Source organism: Triturus cristatus, chromosome 5_2 (genome assembly GCF_964204655.1).
Source record: "Triturus cristatus chromosome 5_2, aTriCri1.1, whole genome shotgun sequence".
Taxonomy (NCBI): Eukaryota; Metazoa; Chordata; class Amphibia; order Caudata; family Salamandridae; genus Triturus; species Triturus cristatus.
Window position 1 is genome coordinate 702,077,696 of NC_140588.1, and position 25,523 is coordinate 702,103,218.

Genomic DNA, 25,523 nt, shown 5'->3' on the forward strand with positions numbered 1-25,523 from the left:
TTTCAGATAAGAAACTTAAAATCCAACTTTACCAGTTAGGAGGATTTTAAATTACAATGTAAATGAGTGTAAGAAGTATTTCTCTATCTGTTCCAAATGTAATCAGGTCCTACTGTTTTGTTATCATGCACCCTACCCTGAGAGCTGTTGAGTCCCACCTGAGGGGCGACTTAAAAGTATACAAAAGCAAAGTTTAGGCCTGGCAAAAGGTTTATTTTGCTAGGTCGAAATGGTAGTTTAAAATTGCACTACAGGCTGCAGTGGCAGACCCGAGACATGGTTTACAGTGCTACTTTAGTGGGGAACACAATGAGTGTCATTGTCCACTAGCAACATTTAATTCTCAGGATTTGGATACATGTAGTACCATATACTAAGGACTTGTAAGTAAATGAAATGTGCCAATCAGGATGTTTATCAATTTTACCTAAAGGGCGAGAGCACAAACACTTTACCACTGGTTAGGAGCATAGAGTGTGCGGAGTCCTACAAACCAACAAAAATGGGTTCAGTAATGGAAGGCAAAAGTCTGGCTAACCCTGCAGAAAGTGCCAGGTCCCACAAACAGTAAGTCCAAAAGGTTTCTGAATTATTCAGTCTTGGTGCGGTTACTAACTATCCCTGTCCACAATCAGAGAGGAGGTTTTCTGAAAATCAGTGCTATGTTTTTCTGTGTGCTATAGTTTTCCCCTTACATCCTGGAATTACCATTTCACCTGCTTTGCTAATATTTAATGGCAAATGCATGAGAAACTAGAGAGCGGGGTGGACTCTCATCAGACTTTGCCACTTTTTTGGTATCATGCCAGTAGGTTCTGTGGAGTATCAAAGTTTAGAAGCCCTTATCTTGTGACAGGCAGGTCGCAGTTGACCTTTATGGCAAGACTGGAGCACCCAGAGGGACTAGGGCAAACACCAGTCCCAAAAGAACCACAAAGCAACAAGGCCACATGGATTTCGGTTCAGGGCACATTTAAGCTGTAGTATCTTGGGAACTGTATGAGCTAGAACTATGGTTCACATAGCACAGGTAGAAGGACAGCCAGCCTACCTGTCAGATTGACCCAAAACTGAAGGCCAGTCGGAAAACTCATGTCCCACTCTGGTTGAAAAGGGGAGCACATATGTTTTTTTTAATAAAAGTCTGGGTATAGTTTGGGCAGAATACAGAAATACACTGATTGACTTGGAATGTCGTCATGGTTCTTGAAGGAACCTATTTCGTTGCTGGGTACAGGTGAGATTTAAAGAAAACCTTCAGTTTAGGATCATTCCATCGCATCGGTATTACCCGCAGGCCCTTTGTGAGATTTGTCCAGCCTGAAATCAAATATCCCAATAATGTTATAGCATCACTTCGATGGGAAATGAGGAACAAGAAAGACAGGAATTCGCTTAAAACGGACTACAAATATTTTGTCCAATGGCATAGTGGGGATTTGCCTGGTCACCCACTTCAAATCTCTTATTGGAAAGGACTTGGCTAGGACAGTAACCAGACGCGATATCTTGGGGTACATACATCCAAGTCTGCCTGGAGTTGTTGCCTTATTAAAAGCCTTTTGTGTTGCTGCTTGGGTAACGTCTTCTGACCTGAATCAGGTGTGCAGTATCTGGGGTGCTTGAATGCCGAAGTGGTTGTTAGGTTGTTGCCGATGATAAAAATATTTGTGTGTACTGGGTTTTGTGGCGGGGTTCCCCAACAATAGCTCAGTGGACGTTGTCACAGGAGACCTGTGCTGAACATTTGGGAAAATGGATCACGAGTAATACCACATTTTTTTCATTTTGCAATCCAACTGTAACCTCAATATTTAGACATAGAAATCCTCAAACTCGTACAGGCCTGATGCAAACAGCATCTTGTATTTTGACTTGCCACCACTGAAAGCCTTTACACCAGAGTCCTGTTGGTGGCTCAAACATTTTTTACGTGGATGTTCGAGCTGGGGATGTCTATGCCTTGTGGAATCAAAATTAGATACAGCTTCTTGGTTAGTCACACTCAAGACTTACAACTTCCAGGGTAGGTTTCGATGAAGCAAGAGCTCAAAATTCAGCTAACGTTGTGCCTAAGTCCCTGCTCAACTCTATTGACATATACTTTACAACGGCTTTATTTTTCCTATTGTTATAGTTACCACTGTTTTTAAGGGCACTTCTTATCATTAAATTGCCTTGGTAGGAATTGTACATAGTTGCCCCTTACTTAGCGGTTACTATTGGTTATCTTTTGGGATACTCTTGTTGTTGATTGGTTCCCTCCTATTAATGTTACACCTTTATCATTAGGTTTAATTTGTGACATTGACTATTTTTGTATTCTCTCTTGACTCTTGATTTAATACTTATATTTATTTGAGTTGGGGTTATTTTTATTTGTTATTTTTGCGTTAATTTTGAATGTGATTGAGGTCAAAAGATGTCTCTTGAATATCTGGGAGCCCACAGACTTGAATGTAAAAGGCAAGCTCTGGGTGACACTTGGACAGATGGTCGCCAAGAGAAATTTAGCTCGACTTTGGGGGGCTGCAGCGCCACCGACAATCAAAGCTTGGAAAGAGGACATGGATTGGTGTATGGCACGGGAGAAAACAGTTTATGTGGCCCGAGGTTGCCCTCGGAAATGGATAACACTCTGGACTAAATGGAATGTGTATCGTGGAGGTGTGTGTGAACCCCCGATTTTCTCTTCCCTTAATGAACAATTAATGCTCTGAAGCCAATTACATGTGACATTGTAGTAAAGTAAGTTAACATAATACGCAATACCACCGCCTGTAAACGACACTGTACCCTGTAATGCGAAAATGATCACTCGTATAACATGACCTTTCTTTTTGATGTTCAATAAAAATTATTTTTAAAAAAATAATATAGTTTTAATTTTTCTTTTGCTGATAAACTTGCAATTTTGCTGCAAGTTTGTCCTACCACTCCATTCACATTTCAATTGTTTTCGAAATATGGTTGTGTACAGTGGAAGTTCTTCATTTCGTACAGTACTGTTAAGATGTTTATTCTGTACTGCGCTTACTTGCACTATCTCCGAGGTCTGAATTTTCAATCAGATATGTAAATCAGTGTGTATTGGACTATGGGCCATTGCCAAAGAGTGTGCGGAAGGAAATTACAGGTTAATGTTTTCCCTACCACTCATCTTGGCCAGTAGAGCTGGGTGCTCTGCTGAAGACGGTCAAAGAAAATGTGGCGCTCTCACATGTTGTAGAATTCACGGAAGAAAAAAAGACACAGAGCAGGGCATAGAAAGCAAAAGAAGACGGGGAACAACTGTCCGCTCAAGCACAGACGTATCCCCACATAGGTGCATTATACATGCACTGTGTCATGTTACTACTGTTTGTACTGGGGACATCTCTGGGACATCTGCTTACAAATTAACAAGTGTTACTGAATGAATATGGCATGGCTAGAAAAGACTTTGCAAATACATAGTTTATCCTTTTTTAATGCGATCTAAACAAACACAAATAAATCGAGACAATAGATTAAAATTCAGAAAAACAGCAAAGACTGTAGGTGACGTACGTATTTGTTTACATCATACATAGAACGTTTGTATATACTGAGTGACTTATTTCTAAGAAGTGTGTTGGAGAAATATTCCATAGGATTATGTTCACTCGTATTTGAAAAAAGAAAATAACATGTTTTTTAAAAAGAGCATTTGCTTGGAGATGGACAGGGAATGTTCTCCTGAAAGGAATTAAGTACTGTTTCAATATTGAGAGCAATTCCAAACAATGTGTTGTTTTCTAAAGTGTCGTCTTCACCAATGTTCAGCGATGCTGAATTTGAGATTTTACAGTAGACATGTCAGTGTACAGCTTACAGAATATAGTGCTATAAAAAAATAAAACATATGGGGGGTATTTATATGGATCTGAATTTAGCATTTGCAGTTGCATCGCAAAACTCAAAATATTGTAAGGTGGACTTCACTGTTGCGGTCTGCAGCATCTTTCCACTCTGTAGTGTGGTAGTTGACTTTGGAGGATTTGGGATGGGGTCAGAAAAGGAGCACAACATGGAATTATGACAAGATCCCCCGACACCTCTGCATTGGGTTTTGAATAGACAAACAAATAAGCAGTCAATGCTGTCAAACTCCCCCTCACATAATGGAAGAAACATAATAAACCTTTTGTATATGCTTTCAAATAGAATATCCACTTTATATTCTGTATTAATACACACATATTTTAAAGAATTCATTGTAAATTAGTGTCCCCTTTGTCCCGTATCTCTTCAGAGATGCTAGCTCAGTGCGAGTATAATTTGTGTCCTCATTTGTTGACCATGGTTGATCGAAGTGGAAGTGTGCCTTCTGCCCAGGATTCAGGGAACTGCCTCATCTTCTGCCACAGGTTCAGCTCTTCTCCAGTGGAATCCATCCAGTCCACGGCCTCTCCATTGCTCAGACCTGGTTGGGAAAGAACAAAAAATGTTACACACAGCATGCTGTTACGTTGTTAATAAACACCAATACCATATACAGATAACAATTTCAAACATGCTGTTAGCTAGAATGTGCAAAAAATCAAATGTACATTTGACTAAAAATACAAAACAATCAGCAACACTAAGATGCTAAGGTCGGATTCAACATTTATACATACCTATGTTAAGCAACAGGATCAGAATTCAAGTTTACAACTACTTAAAGCTGCATAAATTGATCACTTCTCTTTGCTTGCACCCAAGACCAAGTTTCCTTGGAGGACCCATAATGTGGGCGGCAAAAACTGGGAAAACAAATCGGTCTACTCTGGTAACAAGTCAGTGCGCCCCTCTAATGTGATCTCAGACTGGTGCATAGCATTACTAAACCTGGAAATATGTTTAAAGTTGCTGTTACACCTACACTCGACTACACTACTCATGCTCATCTCTCCATTCTGCTCTGGTAGTTGTCAAAATATCTGCCAGTGGTTATTTCTAATAATTCTAGGGTTAGCCACCTTTGCTTACTGCTTAAAATCTACCTTTCGTCTTGATGTATTTGTGGGTCAGTGGAATCTGGTTCCTGTTGTACTCATCTTGACTTGTGCACTCCAACTGCTGGGTACTTAACTCTAGCTGAATGTGGGCGCTGCTTTACAGCTCAGCACTTAAGCGGCAATAACGCTGTCCGAGTTGAAGTCCTGCCGGCAACGGAGAATGGTCTACAGCTAGTGTGATGTACTTATATGTTGGGTATTTGAGTCGAAATGTTTGGTTCAAGTAGAAACTGAGGAACTGCAAAGACCTCTATAATGACTAACTAGAACAAAGATACAATCTGGATAGTCTAGTGATTTAGTTATTTGGTCTGGAGACCCACACACTGGGTTATGAATGGCTTACATCTGAGTCTATTCTACAATCTGATAACTTGGTTAAAAGAGGAGCCGTTTTGTGGAAGCTCATTGAGAATAACAATCAAAAATTTTAAACATCTGAACGGACGTCTTTGTGTTATCAGACCAGCACCTCCATCACTCTATCTTGGACTAAACATTTATTAAGTGGATGTTTTTATAAGCTACAGTGAGTTTCAAATAGCTTTACTCAGAAGTCTGCATTGACTGCAAAGGTGTGCTGTGAATGCAGTTTTCAGGCGAGGCCCACACAGATTCGGGGAGAATCTTTTCTGGAAATAGTTACAAGTAAGAATATAACTTCTTTAGTTATGAGTTACGCATGGGTTAGTGCTATACAAATTCATTGTTTGTTCAACTCTTACCTTTTAAAGGGATGAAATGTAATAGCCGAGCACCACTTTTTGCTTTCAACTATCCTTAAAATAGCCATGAGATTGTGCCAGTAGAATTACAAATGACTGGTTAAAGAAAAAAAGTCAGCTGCGAGTGTAAATTTCTGAGCAACGTCTCTGAACTATATAGGGGTCTATTGCCATTAAAATTGGATTTAATTACAAATGCGTTAGAAATCGATGGCTAAAAATGTGCTACAGCATGCAATACCTTGGCTGGATACTGAATCCTCCTGGGAAAGGACCTTATTGGAGGGTACATTTGGGAACCAAAGGCTGGCAACCCTGCTCATGAAAGGAAGGGGCACGCCAGACTCCCTCCTCTGATACGGCTAATGGCCAACGTCCGGGAGAGAACAGTTAAGACGGTAATCAGGAGGAAGCCCTTCGCACCAGAGGCCGATGTTTGGGAGATCCCGCAGTTTAGGACTATAGAGAAATGGAGATAGGGAGGCGGCCGAAAGTTGGCGGACCTATATCCGGAAGGCAGGTTTATAACATACAAGAATGCGGTAGAGGCATTCGACTTAGGAAATGGGCAATTTCTGCAATATGCCAAAATAGCAGCCACAGCCAGGCAACTCTGGCCGACTTTTCCAGATACTCCCACACATTCTCAAACACTGGAGACCATGATCTCTATGGCAGGAGGGCGTAAGTTGGTGATACACCTCTACAGAGAGAAGATAGACCAGGCAAACCCCTAAAAATACAGGAAAGGTGGCAGGAGATTATTGATCATCCTTTATCGCTGTCGGATTCGTAGGGGCTAGGTTTAAACAAATACAATACAATATAATACATATGAGATATCTTTCACCCAGTCGGCTGCACACAATGAATGCATCAAGAGACCTCCACTGCCCTAGATCTGGGTTCGCACAAGGCAATTTGTACACATGGTCTGGCAGTGTCCCCGTATACAAAACTACTGGGCAGAGGTTTTAGAACAGCTTAATAGGGTGACAGGATGGAAGGTAACACCAGAAATAACAACGTGCCTTCTGGGACTGATACCGGGCAACCCGAAGTGTAAAACGACCAGACGGTTTCTGGTATTGGGACTTACAATGGCAAAAAGGCAAATCGCTATACATTGGCTGTCCCCGCAGGGCCAGACTAGTGAGAAATGGAAATTAGATCTTAAAGAATGGGCGTCCACAGAGGAGGAGCATATGAGGAAAACCAGGTGTGATGCGAAACTCCCAGACGTATTATTGGCCTGAGGAACTATGATACAGGAACTGATAGCCACACCACAGTCATCACAACTAGACCCAACAGGGGTTGAGCAGTGTAATTCAGGGGTCCCCATAGGACAGGAGGGACAAACTGAGGTCACACAAGTCAAGTCCTGAGAAATGAAGAATAACACATAAACACACCTAATACTGGATTAAAGACGCTGGTTGGGGGGTATTGGTTTATTTCTTTACAGTAGGAAACATAAGAAAATTTGGAATTGTTAGTATATTAGGCCAATGATCACACTGTATATGTTGAAATAAGATACATAATATCAGATTTATAACAAGATGACGATTGTTACGTTATGTGGTAAAACAAAGACATTTCGACAAAAAAAACTGTGATGTTGTGCTGTGAATGCCCCACATATCAATCCTCGCCCCGTTTACCGAAAAAATGATTCAGATGAAAAAAATGAATGCATCCAGTCCTGCATTAAGACTATCGTTATGAACATCGGTTCAAGACCTCGAACTTTTCTAGAGGCATCAGGTTGCAATTCTCTTACTTCTTATTAAAAGTCCCATAGGTTGTTAGTACACACATCGAGTTCTCTGACCCTAATAAATCTGAGGCACTGGATAAGCTCTCACCGTGAGCAGACTCTGTTCATAAAAACAAAAAAAACACTGGGATGCTGCATGTCCTAGTTGCAGTGTTTGTTTGTCTTAGCGATTTTGGATTGATCACAATCACATTGTCAAATGCATTCATGTACTGATTACTGATTTACGACTAATTTAAATGATTGGAGTTTGTATCTGTGCTAAACTGCTACTAACCATTTTAGGCTTGCTGATCTACCACTCTCAGTCTTGTGTGTGGGGCCAAACGCACTTAATGGGTTTAAAATGTATCTGATGTGTTGTGTCACGCGCTGGACCGGGACTAAAGGTCCATCCGCTCGAGTGCAGCTTGTACTGGAGTTGGCACCAGAAATCTGCACAGTACAAATCTGCTGCAGCAGTATGCTTTAAAAAACAAACTGAAAAGAAACATAAAATAACATCATCATCTCAACTTAAGAAGCCTTGATGCCTAATCACTGCTTTGCTGTATTTCAATGCTCTCTGAGTAGCACTTCAAGTTGCTTGGATGAATGACACGTGGAGCTGAAGGGAAGGCCAATCATTTGCATCTTTCATACAATAGATGCCTTTTGCACCTCCTGTTCCCACAGCTAAACCAAGCTTGGCTTAGGGATTCTGCAAAGTTTGAAGGCAGCGGTCTTAAAAACTAGTTGCTTCGAAACTCTGTCCAGAGCAGAGAAGAAAGATAAAGGGCGTAGCTGAATCTCTGCATCAGGATGCTGTGATGGCCACCAGTATCAAAGGGAAGACAGTGCAGGGTGCTGCAGATTGCCTTGAGGAGAATTACTGGTAGAGTTTTAATGTTAATTGGTTGGCAATGTTCATTGCATAGCAAATTAGACAAATGGAGACAAAGATGTTAAACGACATAGAAAACAAACAATACTGAAAATACAGGGAAAAAGGTAGTAACCATATGGGAACTAGATAAAGCTAGTAATCATGTGGGAACTAGATGCCATATATCTCTTCATTTCTTTGTCTTCGGGACACTCATTAAGTGAAACTACAACAATTGTAAGTAGAGGATCAGTTTGACCACACAGTGCCTTACCATTGCCAACACCCAATCTCACTCCTCCCAGGAAGTCATTGCTGGATAAGGGCTCACGATCCCATACAGTTAGTTCCAGGCAGATATTCTGAAGTTCCTCTGGCTTCACACCGTTGTAGACAAATGTGTGGTTGTAGTTGGGATTCAGTGTCTTTTTCACAACTGGAGTCTTGCGCTTTGTTGCTTTGCTTTTACTAGGCATCAGATATCTAATGAAGGGACAGTGTGAGACGTTTAAGGTGAAATAAAACTGGAGAAATGTTCCACTGTCATAGTACAGTTTATCCCTAGTAGCCTATTACATTCACTAACCCACACATTTTACATCTATTCAACCCACAAACTGTGCAGAGCACAAGCTAAAAACCTACACAAACTGCAGGTTTATTTCCAGAAGGGGCAACAATGAAGTAGATGATAGCAGATTTCGGATTCCCTTTTATCCAACGTATTTATATTTTGGGAGAATTGGGTAGGAGAACTGCTCATGGACCAATGAGAAGGTCCCACTCGCCTACTAAGTAGCATGATTGGCTAGACAACTCTGATCTTTGGAATGGAAGGTGGCTGAGAGTTCTACAATGAATAGGGTTACCTAAAAACAAAGTAACAATAAATCCCAGACTCTTGGCTTAGCTTTCAAACTAAAGGCCTTTCTAAACAGTGCACCATATGGAAACTAGATGGTGATAGAAAAGTTTCATGGAAGGATTGTCAGTGTGGGCGTTCAAAGCAAAGACGTCTGTTACGTAAAAGAAAAATGAATAAGTTCTAGTTTTGCACATACATTTGTCTTGATTAGCACAGTCTTTCGCAATTTTCGAAGAATTAAGAGATATACCACTGAGAAAGTAATAACCCACCTTAATTTTCAAGCTCAACACATAGATTAATTTTTTAAGTATATAAAATCTCAAATCTAGCATATAAATTATATACTATTGTACATAATACCCAAATCTAGCCACCCTACAATCATGCCTGCTGTAATATACCCTCATAATTAAGACTAGCATGGTTTCTTTCCATTAGCCTATTTATTTGGGAAAAAAGGCAAATGGATTGAGTGTCTCCTAATCACTAAATTTTTCACTTAACAAGCTCACCCCTTGACAAAACTGTCTGATGTTCCTCCTGATTTGACAGCAGTTAGGTTTCTTGCTTCTTTGATCCAGACTTGGAGCTCGCCACCTGTGTCTCCTTTACCTGCAAAAACACATCATCAATACTAATTCCATTGAAAAGTGTGTAATACTATGTACTGTCCATGCCACACGAATAAGCCTCAATTTCTCTCCCATTAGAGGTAATACAATTCCTTTAATGCAAAGCTACCCAGAAGGTTGTTCAAGCATCTGTAAGTGTTGCATAATGTTGCAGACATACTTATTTCAAGATGTAGGCTACACTTCACTCAGTCAATGGACTGCGCTCCTGTAAAATCCAGTACAAGCAAGATGTAATTTAAGATCTTGCAACAGGTTTAAAATGGAATGAGAACACAGGGCTCAAAATACTGCCAACACTCATCTTAATGTTATGTACCACAAGGCAAAGGAGGTCTCAGGACACTACTCAATATCTTGGACTAAAATAATGAAATAGCTCATACACTGGTCACTGCATCTCCAATTGTGTCTGGAGGATATTTTCTAAATGTTTTCTCAAAAAAGGCAAATATCCACCTCCTATTAAGGAAGCAGCTCTAGTCTGAAGACTTCGAGTGACCTGTGTGTGTTGGTCCAAAATAACACCCATTATTAAAATGTTATCTCTTGTTTGGTGCTCCAGAAGGCAATTGGCCCACTCTACATAAGCAACATGAGGCACTCAAAGCCAGAATAAAGATTAAGAAGCTTGTTTTGCTGTACTCTCTCTTTATCATGTATCTATTGAACTCATGACAAAGTAGGACATATAATTTACAGATTATAACTTTAGGTCTCAGACTGTAATTCTTACACGTTGACGAGTCCATCCTTCAATATGCGTTACATTTTATTTTCCCAACTTCTGGACCCAGGGTACTCATTCTCTATTCATTTTCTTCAGTCACAAGATCAGCCTATACATTGAAGTGTTTTCTCTCAGACTCATATAAAGGGTTGCATATTAAAGTAAAGAAACCTACAGAGAAGCAAAATAAAGATGGCCTGCTGAGCCTTTAATCCATAAGTACTTCTGATATTCGCATTACTGGTCTTGCCTGTTCGCATTGCAAATACACTTTTGGGAACCATTCATGATGTGTGTAGCCACTCCATTTTGCAAATAGTGATTTTAACTTATCTTGTTCCTGATCATTCAGCAACAAAGCACAGTAGGGTACTACATCAAAGCATGTTTCGTAAAACTATTCTCCATTGCACATATCCAATATTTCATGCTGTCTAAACAAAATTGTCTTTTACACTGTTAATTGGTTTCAAAGCTAAATAATTTATTAGTGGACACAGGTTAAGTGTAAATCAATATGGCTCCCTTGTTGCTTCACTACTTTGTTCCATTTTTCAGATGCATAATCCTTTGTATCTATTTTTCCTGTGTTTAAGCATTTGTCTGTGACTGGTTTACAATGCATTTTCCCTATAATCATGTCAGAGTCCATTTAGGCCCCTGTGCAATTGCATGTTCTGTCTAAGTTCCTGTACAAAGCAAAACCACCAAATCTATCTCATGTGCTCTACAGAAGTATTTTTAGGATATGCTTCAGTTCCATATATATTTCCTCATGGTTGTGCTGTCTTTTGCCGAGTGCTTATAATTTACAACATCTTCTCCAATCTTATGAGACTCTTACTTAGTCTCATCTCACCACAGTGCTCGTTTGTTTTAATATCCCTTCCTAATAATGTTTGGGTGCAGTCCCCGATCTGTGGAATCATGTCTTGTCTTGACTATTTTTGCATTGGATACTTTACCCAGTAAAGGTAACTTAGTACACTCCTCCGGCTGCTCTTTACTTACATGTTAATGTGGTGCTTTCCATCGTGTTGATCGATTGATTGACTTTGCATGTAGGTTTAAACAGCCAAGACCACCAGGATTAAAGCAAACTAATAAAGGGAGTCGTGGCCACCTCTTTGAATCATTTACCAAATGTGTCTAGGAATTTGGAATGACCTGAAGCTTAGCATAAAGACATTAGGGTAAACCCATACAAAGAGTTCCCATAGTCCAATTGATGGCTGTTACAGGCAGCATATCTTACTTTTTGGGGAGTAGGGCAAAACAGAATCTTTAGGTAATTTCATGCAAAAGAATAAAGGAATGATAGTTAAGATCTGAGGACCTAGAGAGATGAACACTCATCTTAAAATTCAGATTTATCATAGTTTATGGTGGTTTAGGATATACGCTCCGTTCTTGTGGACAGAAGGCATCCCTCCAGAGCTCCTCACTGTCCTGAACAACCATCACCTCTGTCTCAAAGTCTATCTTGATACAATGAATGCCCATCCAGTCCTATGCTTCCGATGAGCAAAGTGGCTAGTTATTAATGGGGCGATATTGATCCGTACACAACTGGAAGAGAATCTGGTTACTGCCTGCATACATATAGAAACGAAAGCCATGGGAAGCTCAACACTGATGATGAAAAGGCTCAGTAACAATGATGGTTCTTGGAGAACTCGACTAGTGAGTTGTTTCATTTGAGCAGCCATTTGTAACATGCTTGTTAAAAAATAACGAAACCATGACCACTACTTCCAAGCATAGTTTGCTGAAGGTAATGTAAAAGGATGGTGAAATGTTTGTGTCAACAATGTGTGATAACTTGATCTAGCATGATCAGTGAGTGCACAGTCATCAGAAGATCATCAGGTATCACCAGAAGCACAGATTTGGTGCTCCACGGGGGGCAGAAGCCAACTTTGGATTCATCAAAAAAACTGTTCCACACATTATGATTTCTGGGGTGAGAAGCAACAACAGCTTCAAGGATTTTAGACAGATTCAGAAGTACAGTAATGGGAAGGTAACGGACTAGAACCACAGTACAGCTTAAAAATATATATATATATATCACCATTAAATTGACTTAAAGGGTCTCAAGGTAATGCATCCATGATCTTCAGAGTAAACGGAATAGTGACTGCTTTCAGTAGGAGAAAGCAAAAATAATGGATTGGGCCTGGGTCTAATGGTGATTCAGGTTGAAGGGCCTTAAAGTGCATTGGTGCTTTCACCATTTAGCATATTGTCGCTCTTAGAGAAGAATTAGCCGATGAGAAAATATTTAATCAACATAGTTCTGTCATTAGAATAATCATATACTTTAGGAGAAATAGGTAATTACTGCAAATTATGGGAAGTGATTAACAGGTATGATAGATACACAAAGAGGACACATCAGAAACCAACTACGGATAGAACTTTTTGTTGTATTACAAGGGCCCCCGAATCCTAGTTCCCCATTCTTTCCTGACGACTAGTAGGAAAACAATGTCTCACGGTTTCTTATATTTCATCTTCCCCATAGTCCATTCTGTGTATTTACATACCCCAAGTGTAATGTTCATTACTTGTGACTATTTCTCATACAATGGATTGTAAAACTACTTCTCATGCTATTGATCGGGCATCTGATTAAGAACAAACATTTGATTAAGAACCAATACAATTTGCAGGTGAAAAAACAGTCTTCATGTTATGACCAAATAATGATGATTGCATTACCAATTCATTTTACCTGCCGTTTTTACACATTACACAACTCACAATGCTTCTCTTGTATCTAATATTCACGTCATCCATTCCAAAACCACTGTAGCATGATGTTACAATTCACATTAGAGGAAGAGTTTGGATACCCTCTAGTTAACTAACCTCCCAGCCCAATATATTTGGTTTTATTTTTTATTTACTTTTACATTTCTGCTACAGTTTTCTCAATATCATCACTATATTATTCAAGTTCTTATCTTCTGCTTGTGTTCATTTGCCAAAATATCCATTTGCACAAAAGCATCCACTTTTGTGAGCACCATAATACTGTTTATTACTTATTTCAAAATCAAATATTTGAGCTGTTTTCTCTAGCATCTCTGGTGATACCTACTCTACTTATCATTTCAAATGAGCAAATAGTTCTTCCTCTTGACTGGGTCCAGAGAGGAATAATGTTTTACCTGCACTGCAGAGGAGGATTCAAGATGCGTTAATATACCCTCTCGTTCTTTGGTTATCCTTCACATTATCAATGTCATAATAATTGTGAATTCTAATCTTCAGAAAGTTTTGCACTATAATACTGTTGGAAACCGGGCAACCGGGTTAGCAGTCACCAGGTTCCCAGCACAATGGTAGCTTGGCTCGAGCGGTTGGGGGTCAGGCACCGTGTTAAGCGTACGTCACACCCTCACAATAACCATGCGTTCATCCGTTCCAAAAACGACACTACACCGTAAAAATTATGAAAGAAAGTAGTTTGTCTTTATCTTATTTTCTCTTAGTTGCAGGGTTCATAAAATAAATACAGTACCATAAGATTCTCCTTTAAAAGGGGAGGTCAAATAAATAATACCACAGTGGGGTTTCAATAAATAGGATCAGGTCATAAATAAGCAAGGAATAAATAGGGGTGCAATAAATACAAATGGCTAATAAATACTGTCAGACAATAAATACAATGCAGGAATAAATACAGTCAGACAATAAATACAGTTAATAAATAAAGCACCTTCAATAACTTAAATAACACAATTAATGACAATTACAGTTCACATCACTTTCCTGAGGTAGTTTGGTTTTACTGTGCCCAAGTACAGCTAGTGGTCACTGGGGTGGCCTGGGGATGTCCCAACTAGATTGGTCAAGGCTGGGGCCTAAGCTGAGGTAAAATGAGGGTAACCTTAGGTTCTGGCTCTCCCAACTACACAGTCCCTCACACAGGTCCCTGCACCAGTCTCAGTTCACCCCCCAGCACTCCCTGGCTGGTCCTAACACTCCTTTAGCCCCTAGAATGGTCTTTTAGGGCTCCACAGGGCCTCAGATGCCCTTTCTACCACTTACTGCCCTTTTCACGATGATCGGCTCCGTTCGGCGCCGGGTCGACGTCGCTGGGCGGCTCCGGTTCGATGTCGCTGGGCGGCCTCGGCTCGGTGTCGCTGGGCGGCGTCGGCTCGATGTCGCTGGGCTGCTCCGGCTCGATGTCGCCTTCCGGCGTCGCAGGGCCACGGTCTCCCCGCTTCCGGGCGTCTCCGGAGTGCGATCTCCACTCCCGACCTCCGGCGCGCTTCACCTCGACCTCAGGTGACTCCTTACTCGACCTCCGGTGTCTCTCCACGACCTCTGTCGGCGCCCTCACTCGACCTCTGGCGGCTCCGGGTACGACGTCTGCTTTCTGTCAGCGCCGTTTCTCGACCTCAGGCCCCAGGTCTCCAGGCTTCTCGACGTCAGGACTCCAGGAGGACACTGCTGAACAGGTCAGGAACTTGCTGTTCTTCTTCTTTAAGGCCTGTTCCAACTTTTCAGTCTTTTAAGATGGTTCTTCTGGTCTTGATCCCACACAGGGCTCTAGGCTGGGCTTGGTCAGTAGAGACTAGCATCAAGGGTGGGTTTCTGGACCCCACTCCAAGCACTGGTTTCCACCTCTGCTGCCTTACTCCGACCTCCTTCTGTCTCTGTCCTCTCTCTTCTCCAGTCAGTTGCCAACTGCCACTCTGAGATGGCCTCTCAACATTCTAAACTGCCTCCCTCTGTCCCAGGGTTCTAGAATGTTGCAGAAGGTTCTAGAAATCTCTAGTGTGTTCTGGTGAGGTCACAGGTGACAATGGGTGGCCACCATTTTGTGTCTCAGGCCCTCAGACAGAAGTTCCAGGGGTAGGGAAAATGGCTCCCTGACCCTGCATCAACACTAAAAAGTCTGGTGGTTCCCAAAAAGGAAAAATTATAACAGGGTTTGAGGCCAAAGTGGGACAAAATAAATAATGATGAGGAGGGACCACCCAAAGGGCTGACAGGTCTAACACGCGTCCCCCCCCCAGCTGAAAGTGGGGAGAGCTACCCAACCCCTTGGGAGTTCTCATCACTAAGGCGGAAATACCTTGAGAGACCGTCTGCATTGGCGTGGTCCACTCCAGGCCGATGTTCCACCTGAAAGTCCATTCCCTGTAGGGAGATAGACCACCTTAGCAACTTGGGATTCTCCCCCTTCATCTGCATCAGCCAACGAAGGGGTCTGTGGTCGGTCTGAACTAGGAAGTGCGTGCCAAACAGGTATGGCCGCAACTTCTTCAGAGCCCATACCACTGCAAAGGCTTCACGCTCTATTGCACTCCACTTCTGTTCCCTGGGAAGTAGTCTCCGGGATAGGAAGACCACGGGTTGATCCAGACCCTCTTCATTGAGTTGCAATAACACTGCCCCAATGCCATGTTCCGATGCATCCGTCTGGACAATGAACTCCTTGGAAAAGTCTGGGGCCCTTAAGACCGGGGCCTCGCACATGGCTTGCTTCAGTTTCACAAAGGCCTGCTGGCAAGCCTCCGTCCAGACTACCCGTCGAGGTTGTTTCTTGGACGTAAGCTCCGTGAGGGGGGCCACAATGGTCCCATACCCCTTCACGAAGCGGCGGTAATATCCGGTGAGGCCCAGAAAAGCTCGGACCTCAGTCTGAGTCTTGGGGGGTTCCCAGGCCATGATTGCCTCGATTTTTGCCTGGAGGGGTTGCACCGCTCCCCTACCCACCAAGTGTCCAAGGTACACTACCGACCCCTGCCCGATCTGGCATTTACTGACCTTGATCGTTAAACCAGCTTGCTTCAGGGCCTGGAGAACAGTTTGCAGGTGACGCAAGTGATCCTCCCAGCTGTTACCGAAGACGGCAATGTCGTCCAGATAAGCAGCAGAGAAACTCTCCATTCCGGCGAGGATCTGGTTCACCAGACGCTGAAACGTGGCAGGGGCGTTCTTGAGCCCAAAGGGCATCACGCAGAATTGGTACTGACCTTTCCTTAGCTCCATCAGTCAGAGAGATCTGCCAGTACCCGGATGTAAGGTCAAAGGTACTCAAATATTGGGCAGCTCCCAGCCGGTCAATCAGTTCATCCGCCCTCGGGATCGGATGAGCATCAGTCTTGGTTACTGAATTCAGTCCCCGGTAGTCCACACAGAACCTCAGTTCCGGTTGGGCACCCGGTGGTACAGCTTTTGGTACTAATACCACCGGACTGGACCAGGGGCTGCTGGAAGGTTCGATCACTCCTAGCTCCAGCATCTTGGTGACTTCACTGTGAATGCTGGCCTTCACCTTGTCTGTCATCCGGTAGATCTTTGACTTCACAGGTGGGCTGTCTCCTGTGTCCACGTCATGGACGCACAGGTGAGTCCTACCCGGAACAAGGGAGAACAACGAAGAGTACTGCCCCAGGACCTGGCGGCAGTCCTCCTGCTGTTCAGGAGTTAGAGATGGGGAGAGAATCACTCCCTCCACCGACGCATCCTTCTCTTGAGACGCAAATAAGTTGGGGAGAGGCTCGCTTTCCACGTCCTCTTCTCCGTCAGTCACCATCAGCAATATGACTTCGGGCCTCTCATGGTGGGGTTTGAGGCGGTTGGCATGCAGCACCCGTAGGGGCTGACGAGGGGTCTTCAGGTCCACCAAGTAGGTAGCCTTACCCTTCTTCTCCAACACCTCAAAGGGTCCTGACCAGCGATCCTGGAGGGCGCTAAGCTCTCCTGGTTCGATCACCCACACCTTCTGGCCAGGCTCCAACTCCACCGGGTGAGCATTGTGGTCATACCACGCCTTCATCACTGCTTGGCTGGCTTCCAAGTTGTCAGAAGCTTGCTTCCACAACTTAGCCATTTGGCTCCGGAAGGCCAGCATGTAGCTCACCACGTCCTGGGGAAGCTTTCTGGGAGTTCTTTCCCATCCGTCTCTCACCAGGCTGAGAGGTCCACGCACAGGGTGCCCATACAAAAGCTCGAAGGGGCTGAAGCCCACTCCCTTCTGTGGCACTTCCCTGTAAGAAAACAGTAGACAGGGTAGGAGGACGTCCCATTTCCTCTGCAGGCTTTCAGGCAGACTTCTGATCATGCCTTTCAAGGTCTTATTGAACCTCTCCACCAGACCATTGGTCTGGGGGTGGTAAGGAGTGGTGAACCGGTAGGTCACTCCACACTCCTTCCACATCGCCCGCATGTATGCTGACATGAAGTTGGTCCCCCTGTTGGACACAACTTCCTTGGGAAAACCCACTCGGGTAAAGATTCCCATCAGGGCCCTAGCCACAACAGGTGCAGTAATGGTCCTCAGAGGTATAGCCTCTGGGTACCGTGTGGCATGATCCACCAAAACCAGGATAAACCGGTGACCAGCTGTAGTAGGCGGATCTAACGGACCCACAATGTCGATGCCCACCCTTTCAAAGGGGGTGCTAACGACAGGAAGTGGTTCCAGGGGAGCTTTCAGCTTCACCCCTGTTTTCCCACTGGCTTGACAAGACACACACGTCCGGCAGTAGGTGTCGGACGACACTTTCATCTGAGGCCAATAAAAGTGTGGGACAAGACGGGCAAAGGTCTTGTCTTGCCCCAGGTGTCCTGCCAAGGGGATCTCATGAGCCAACTCCAGAAGGAAGGCTCGGTAACGTTGAGGGACAACCAAGGCCCGTGACGATCCGTGCATGGGTGCCTTGGGTTCACTGTAGAGGAGGCCATCCTCCCAGTAAATATTGTAGTTCCCCTCAACGTTCCCTGCTGCCTGGGCTTCGGCCTGTCGCCTCAGTCCCTCAAGGGTAGGACACTCCTTCTGGCCCTTGCAGAATTCCTCCCTGGTCGGCCCTCCCTCCACGTGCCACTCGGCCGGGATGGGTAGGTTCTCCAGTTTGGTAACATCCCCCTCCGCGGACTCCTGGTCCACTACCTCCGGTGGCCTATCCGTCACACGGGGCGCGGATGCCAAGGCAGGCTCCTCCTGTCCTCGGTTCTTCCCTTGATTGGCAGCCGGCGGTGCCTTTGTTCCAGGCTCCCGCCTAAACGAACTCCCTCTCCGGGTAGTTGCAGACCTTGTGCTGACACAGGCCCAGTCAGGTGTACCCAGCATCTCAGCATGAGTCCGGTATTCCACCTCCTTCCAAGCATTATGCTCCATGTCATTCCCCAGCAGACAATCGACTGGCACGGCAGGGCTTACGGCAACTCGAAGTGACCCTGCAACCCCTTCCCATTCAAATGGAACCTCGGCCACCGGATAGTGGCCCATTCTGCCGTCAGCCATCGCGGCAGGGTGGAGTACATGGGGAATCACCTGCTCTGGAGACACCAGTTGGCTACGTACCATAGTCATACTGGCTCCTGTGTCTCTCAGAGCCTCCCCTCTTTGGCCATTGATGGTGACCCATTGCTCATACTTTGTGGTATTTGCGGGCACCTGGATCTTAGGAACCATCTACCGTTCTCCCAGGGACACTAAAGTGACACCCGCCCACTCCCTTCCCTTATCTAAAGGCATCTCCTCCCCAAGCACTACACTAGCTACTCCGGGGGCCTTTCCTCCAATGGGAGGGGGTGGCCTTTTCGGGCACTTCACATCTCCCTTATAGTGTCCGACACCACCGCACTCGTAGCAATGGACAACCCTTGGCTGCTGACTCTGGCCAGGATTAGGGTTTCTGGGTGGGTTAGCCCTAGGGGTGAATCCTGTTCCCTTCCCTTGGGAACTACTTTGGGGGCCTTTAGAGAACTCCGTTTTCTTTTCCCCTCCCTCTTTCTTCTGGGGGGCGCCCTGTCCGGTCTTTTGAGAGTCCCCTCCAGTCCCCCTTGTGGACACCCGGGTACTAGCCCAAATGTCCGCCTCCTCAGCAAGCTTCCGGGGATTGGTCAGCTTGCTATCCACCAGGTGTTGACGCAGTTCAGGAAAACATTTTTCGAGCAGGTGTTCCTTCAACATCAAATCAAACAACCCCTCGTAGTCCCTCACCTCACTGCCTTGTATCCAACCCTCTAATGCCTTCTTCGCATAGTCCAGGAAATCCACCCAATTCTGTGTGCCCAGTTTGTGGCTACCCCGGAACTTCTGTCTATACTTCTCGGGTGTTAGTCCAAACTTCCTCATGAGCGCCACTTTCATGGTGGGGTAGTGGGTCTGCTCATCCTGCTCCAGGGCCAATAATGTATCCCTACCAGCTGGAGGCATGTATTTATACAGTCCCCCTCCCCAATACTTCTCTGGAACCCCATGGGCTCTTAAAGAGACCTCATAGGCCGCTAGCCACTTGGCGATATCATCCCCTGCACTATAGCTAGCTACTATGTCTTTTGGCAGATAGGGTTTGGGTTCCCTGGTGATTTCTTTGTCTTTGCTGCCACCATTAGGAACAGTTTGTGCCCCGACTCGTAGGATCTGGAGATCTATCTCCTTGAGCCTCAACTCGTGAGCCATCCTCCGTTCCTCCTTCTCTTTCTCCAGCTCCGCCAACTTCCATGTGAGCTGTCTTTTCTCCCTCCGGTCAGTTAATTCTACTTCTGATAAGCCGCCACTAGAGACACTGCTGCCCTTCCTTGAAAGTGTTCTGGGCCCCTCTACTAGGTTCCCCACCTCAGGTTGGTACAAACCAGCCCCCTCGCGGTCAGTCTCTCCATCCCTGTCCTCCTTTTCAGCCTTACTTTCTCGTCGTGCCTCCCCCCAAGCCCTCAAGCTGGTTTGGAGCTCACCCTTCTTTGCACCTTGGGGACAAAACACCCCCTCTCGCTCACAAAACTCTCTGAGTTGGGCCACAGTGTAGGTTTCCACATCCTCCAACACAAACTCCATTTTGCCCACTCAGGATAGAAGACAGTTGCTTACAGAAGCTATGCAGGGGGGTACCTTTTGTAATACCTCCTCCCACCACCAGAAGTAAATTTGGAAAAACAAAACTCAAAATTAGGAAGTCCGCTTGGAGAAAACTCCCGGTGTAGGCCTATGGACTACCCACAGTTATTGTCGAGTGGACGCAAGCACAGCTCAATCCCACCACTGAACACCAATTTTATGTTGGAAACCGGGCAACCGGGTTAGCAGTCACCAGGTTCCCAGCACAATGGTAGCTTGGCTCGAGCGGTTGGGGGTCAGGCACCGTGTTAAGCGTACGTCACACCCTCACAATAACCATGCGTTCATCCGTTCCAAAAACGACACTACACCGTAAAAATTATGAAAGAAAGTAGTTTGTCTTTATCTTATTTTCTCTTAGTTGCAGGGTTCATAAAATAAATACAGTACCATAAGATTCTCCTTTAAAAGGGGAGGTCAAATAAATAATACCACAGTGGGGTTTCAATAAATAGGATCAGGTCATAAATAAGCAAGGAATAAATAGGGGTGCAATAAATACAAATGGCTAATAAATACTGTCAGACAATAAATACAATGCAGGAATAAATACAGTCAGACAATAAATACAGTCAATAAATAAAGCACCTTCAATAACTTAAATAACACAATTAATGACAATTACAGTTCACATCACTTTCCTGAGGTAGTTTGGTTTTACTGTGCCCAAGTACAGCTAGTGGTCACTGGGGTGGCCTGGGGATGTCCCAACTAGATTGGTCAAGGCTGGGGCCTAAGCTGAGGTAAAATGAGGGTAACCTTAGGTTCTGGCTCTCCCAACTACACAGTCCCTCACACAGGTCCCTGCACCAGTCTCAGTTCACCCCCCAGCACTCCCTGGCTGGTCCTAACACTCCTTTAGCCCCTAGAATGGTCTTTTAGGGCTCCACAGGGCCTCAGATGCCCTTTCTACCACTTACTGCCCTTTTCACGATGATCGGCTCCGCTCGGCGCCGGGTCCACGTCGCTTGGCGGCTCCGGTTCGATGTCGCTGGGCGGCCTCGGTTCGGTGTCGCTGGGCTGTTCCGGATCGATGTCGCTGGGCGGCCTCGGCTCGGTGTCGCTGGGCGGCGTCGGCTCGGTGTCGCTGGGCGGCGTCGGCTCGATGTCGCTGGGCTGCTCCGGCTCGATGTCGCCTTCCGGCGTCGCAGGGTCACGGTCTCCCCGCTTCCGGGTGTCTCCGGAGTGCGAACTCCACTCCCGACCTCCGGCGCGCTTCACCTCAGATTCCGGCGTCTCCGGAGTGCGATCTCCACTCCCGACCTCCGATGCGCTTCACCTCGATCTCCGGCGACTCCGGAGTGCGATCTCCACTCCCGACCTCCGGCGCGCTTCACCTCGACCTCAAGTGACTCCTTACTGGACCTCCGGTGTCTCTCCACGACCTCCGTCGGCGCCCTCACTCGACCTCTGGCGGCTCCGGGTACGACGTCTGCTTTCTGTCAGCGCCGCTTCTCGACCTCAGGCCCCAGGTCTCCAGGCTTCTCGACGTCAGGACTCCAGGAGGACACTGCTGAACAGGTCAGGAACTTGCTGTTCTTCTTCTTTAAGGCCTGTTCCAACTTTTCAGTCCTTTAAGATGGTTCTTCTGGTCTTGATCCCACACAGGGCTCTAGGCTGGGCTTGGTCAGTAGAGACTAGCATCAAGGGTGGGTTTCTGGACCCCACTCCAAGCACTGGTTTCCACCTCTGCTGCCTTACTCCGACCTCCTTCTGTCTCTGTCCTCTCTCTTCTCCAGTCAGTTGCCAACTGCCACTCTGAGATGGCCTCTCAACATTCTAAACTGCTTCCCTCTGTCCCAGGGTTCTAGAATGTTGCAGAAGGTTCTAGAAATCTCTAGTGTGTTCTGGTGATGTCACAGGTGACAATGGGTGGCCACCATTTTGTGTGTCTGGGAAAATGGCTCCCTGACCCTGCATCAACACTAAAAAGTCTGGTGGTTCCCAAAAAGGAAAAATTATAACCGGGTTTGAGGCCAAAGTGGGACAAAATAAATAATGATGAGGAGGGACCACCCAAAGGGCTGACAGGTCTAACAAATACTGTGCAGTAGGGTAACTAATCTAGATTCTTTATTGTTCCTAGATGTTCAATATCAGTTTCCTTTACAATTGTTGTACTTTATAAATCCCTTCTGCCATTTAAGAATCCAATTGTCTTGTCATGTTCTCAGAATTTCTCTGAACAAGTACATATTAATGATTATGTTCTCCGGTACACCGGAGGTCCTGTTGTCGTCCTGCAAGATTCTATAATGTTCTTTTAATGATCCATCTTATCATTTTTTAAGCCTTGGTTAAGAACCTTAAATTTCCATTGTTTTACTTTCTTGACTTGAATAAGATTTCTTCTGTTCCTTTGTAATTACTTAGGGCCTGATTAGGACTATGGCGGTACAATGGACCGCCGTTGCCACAGTGGTGACCGCCGCACTGGCAGTCTGACCACCCTATTACAAATTGTCAAGGGTCTAAAATTACGGTTAATGAGATGTAAAAATCCTTAATTGAGAGATTAGCAGTTCTCTTTTCTGCCATTGTCTTATTCCTAGAGGCCTGAGGTTTCACCAATTTCACCTTTTGTACATTAGCAAAATTCTAGACTTGAATACTGCCCGAAAAAGTGGCATTAAATTAAGTAGTCTAAGAATTTGTAAGAGCGAAACAAACTTATGGTCATGCTCAATATAATCGTATGTGTAGGTGCTACATGTTTAACAGGTGTGATGGCGAAGAGCACATGTGAAACAAAGTGTGCAACCTGTGTTAGATATTATTTAGTGCACAGTCATTTTGTTCAGGGACAGTCCAAGGTCACACAATGTTGACGTTTCGACCTCAGGGAGTAATTTACGCAGGGTAATCATCACGGTGTGATCAGTGACATTCAACAAATAAAACGTTTAAATCCTAATGAAGGTGTGTGGAATGCTGAGTAATAAACGATCAGTGGATTCAAGACTTTAAGCAGTTGCCTTAGTTCGGAAAAGGAACAAGGAAGCCGAACATGACCGCTGCCGTCAAGAACCCAGCTTGAACAAGACAAATGGAAGAAGACACTGACAACTTCTTGCTCATGCAAGTTCCCTGAGGACATGAATGGCTTGTGTTCTAGATGTAAACAGTAGACACACTCCTTTGGGGCCCCCTACGTACATTGTCTTTCCCACGTGATAGGCATGTTTTAAATAAAGACTTTCTCAATGCTACCCCTGCCATACTTTGAAACATTATTCTCTCTGTAAGAGCTGTCGGATAGGGTTCCTATTCCTAATGTGTGGTAGAAAATCGACAGTTGGAAGAATCAGTGATAAAACAACTGGAGGTAGGGCATTCTGATTGGCTGGAGTTTTGGTCATATAAGATTGAGGATGGGTTCAAGAAAATGCCTGTTATTTAATGATGGAGTAATGTTTAAGTATATACCGCTGTTGGAAAATATACCGGGGGTTCCCAGTCTGATGATGGGGAATTATTCAAGCATGTGAATCAATGAAAGATCCAATGCTGGAGAACTAGTCTCTCCAGGCTCCGCTTTCAGCGTGTCAAAAATACTCGTTCGCTATTTCTTCTTACACCAGATGGCTACTAGACAGTTTACCGCAAACAAATTACTTTCAGTGTACCTCAATACAGAGTTCAAACACTCAAATTTCCCAGAGGGTAGGTGCAACAAGTGCACCGCTCTCATGTTGCAATCCACCTACATCTTCTCAAAATTCCCTAAAAAAACATGCAACACAAATTCAGCTAAAAAGCACAATTATTGCACTTTCTTACATGGGCATATTTTTGTACAAATATACATTTTTGCACAAATATTAATTTTTTTGAATCTCTATCTGGAGTCTTGCCTAGCTTTTGTCACATTGAATAATCCAAAGCATACTTAAGGACAATGTGAATGACTAGACACTCACATCAGTTTACACATCAGAAAGCAGGTAATACTTTAAATGGCCTGACAGTTCTTAACTTTATAAGAAAATTATTTTATTTACATGTACGCCAAATATTCAACACTGAAAACAGATATAGGCATTAAAACCCAGAAGTGCCTACCTCTGAGGGGCTATAGTTTTGTTTCACAATTAAACATATAGTCGATGGAATCTAATGGGAAGCTCTGTGTCTTGTTTGGGCAACTAAGCTGTATGCCTCGATACAAACCTAAAGCCAGTTTGTAAATGTATTTGCAAAGTTGCTCCAAAGGCTAAACAGCTTACCAGCTATGAAACGCTAGAAGATCCTCCAAAGATGCTCAATGGATGGATGCACTGGTCATAGGACCCATCCTCCCTTTTACGCAAGTACATCTTCTTTTAGTGATATTGCAGTAATCACAAAGGGATGAAGGGTGAGACTGTATCTGGTCACTAGTGTCTGGGGACTCGGTGGGTCCAGTCACCTAAAGGCCAGGTCCGTTAGCCATTGGGTGGGGACAGTGACTGAAAGTGTGCTAGTTCCCTTTTATGTCCCTTTAGGTGTTGGTGAGGTTGTATGGCCTGCATCTCAGAATCTACTGATCAAGACAAATCTTGTGTTGGTGGTGGTACCCACCGGACCCGGAGAGCCCACTGAGGGTAGCAGGGGGTCTAGTGGCCACTAGATGTCTAGCAAGTCCAAGGGAATCCCAAAAGTAGCTTAACTGGCATTATCTCCACAGCTGTAAGGACTAGAAAAGATCTGACTGGTTTTGGAATAGACAGGACATACTCTAGATGATGAAACAGGGCCCCTTATAGACATAAACAGCAAAATTCCGCAGGACAGCTTAAAAGATTAGTCCAGCACTCCAGGGGCACAAGACGCATAGTATGCTCATCTTTCTCCAAGTATGAATGTGACTGAGCATTTCCTTAATCCATATGCCATCATGCTTGTTGTTACTTCACCTGGATAAGTGGCCGGGTTGACCTATCATCTTTGGGGCAGACTGTCTCATGCAGGTTCTTTCAAAAGAGGGGCTTTGATAAATTGTGAAGTGGGTCACTCCACCTGGCAAGTGCACTCCACCTCTGCATCAAGCAGGAA

At 44.6% G+C, this 25,523-nt stretch overlaps 1 protein-coding gene across 2 annotated transcripts in view; it reads right to left on the reverse strand.

Annotated features, from left to right (window-relative positions):
* Window positions 1-3,451: 3,451 nt before the first annotated feature.
* SYTL4 (synaptotagmin like 4) overlaps window positions 3,452-25,523 on the reverse strand; it is a 559,448-nt gene continuing 537,376 nt past the window's right edge. For both annotated transcript variants that reach the window (XM_085607791.1, XM_085607792.1), the window contains 3 exons: window positions 9,775-9,874; window positions 8,669-8,877; window positions 3,452-4,444 (listed from right to left, as the gene is read on the reverse strand). In XM_085607791.1, coding sequence (XP_085463917.1) covers window positions 4,308-4,444; window positions 8,669-8,877; window positions 9,775-9,874 — 446 coding nt within the window. In that variant the 3' untranslated portion in view covers window positions 3,452-4,307. The remainder of the gene's footprint in view (window positions 4,445-8,668; window positions 8,878-9,774; window positions 9,875-25,523) is intronic.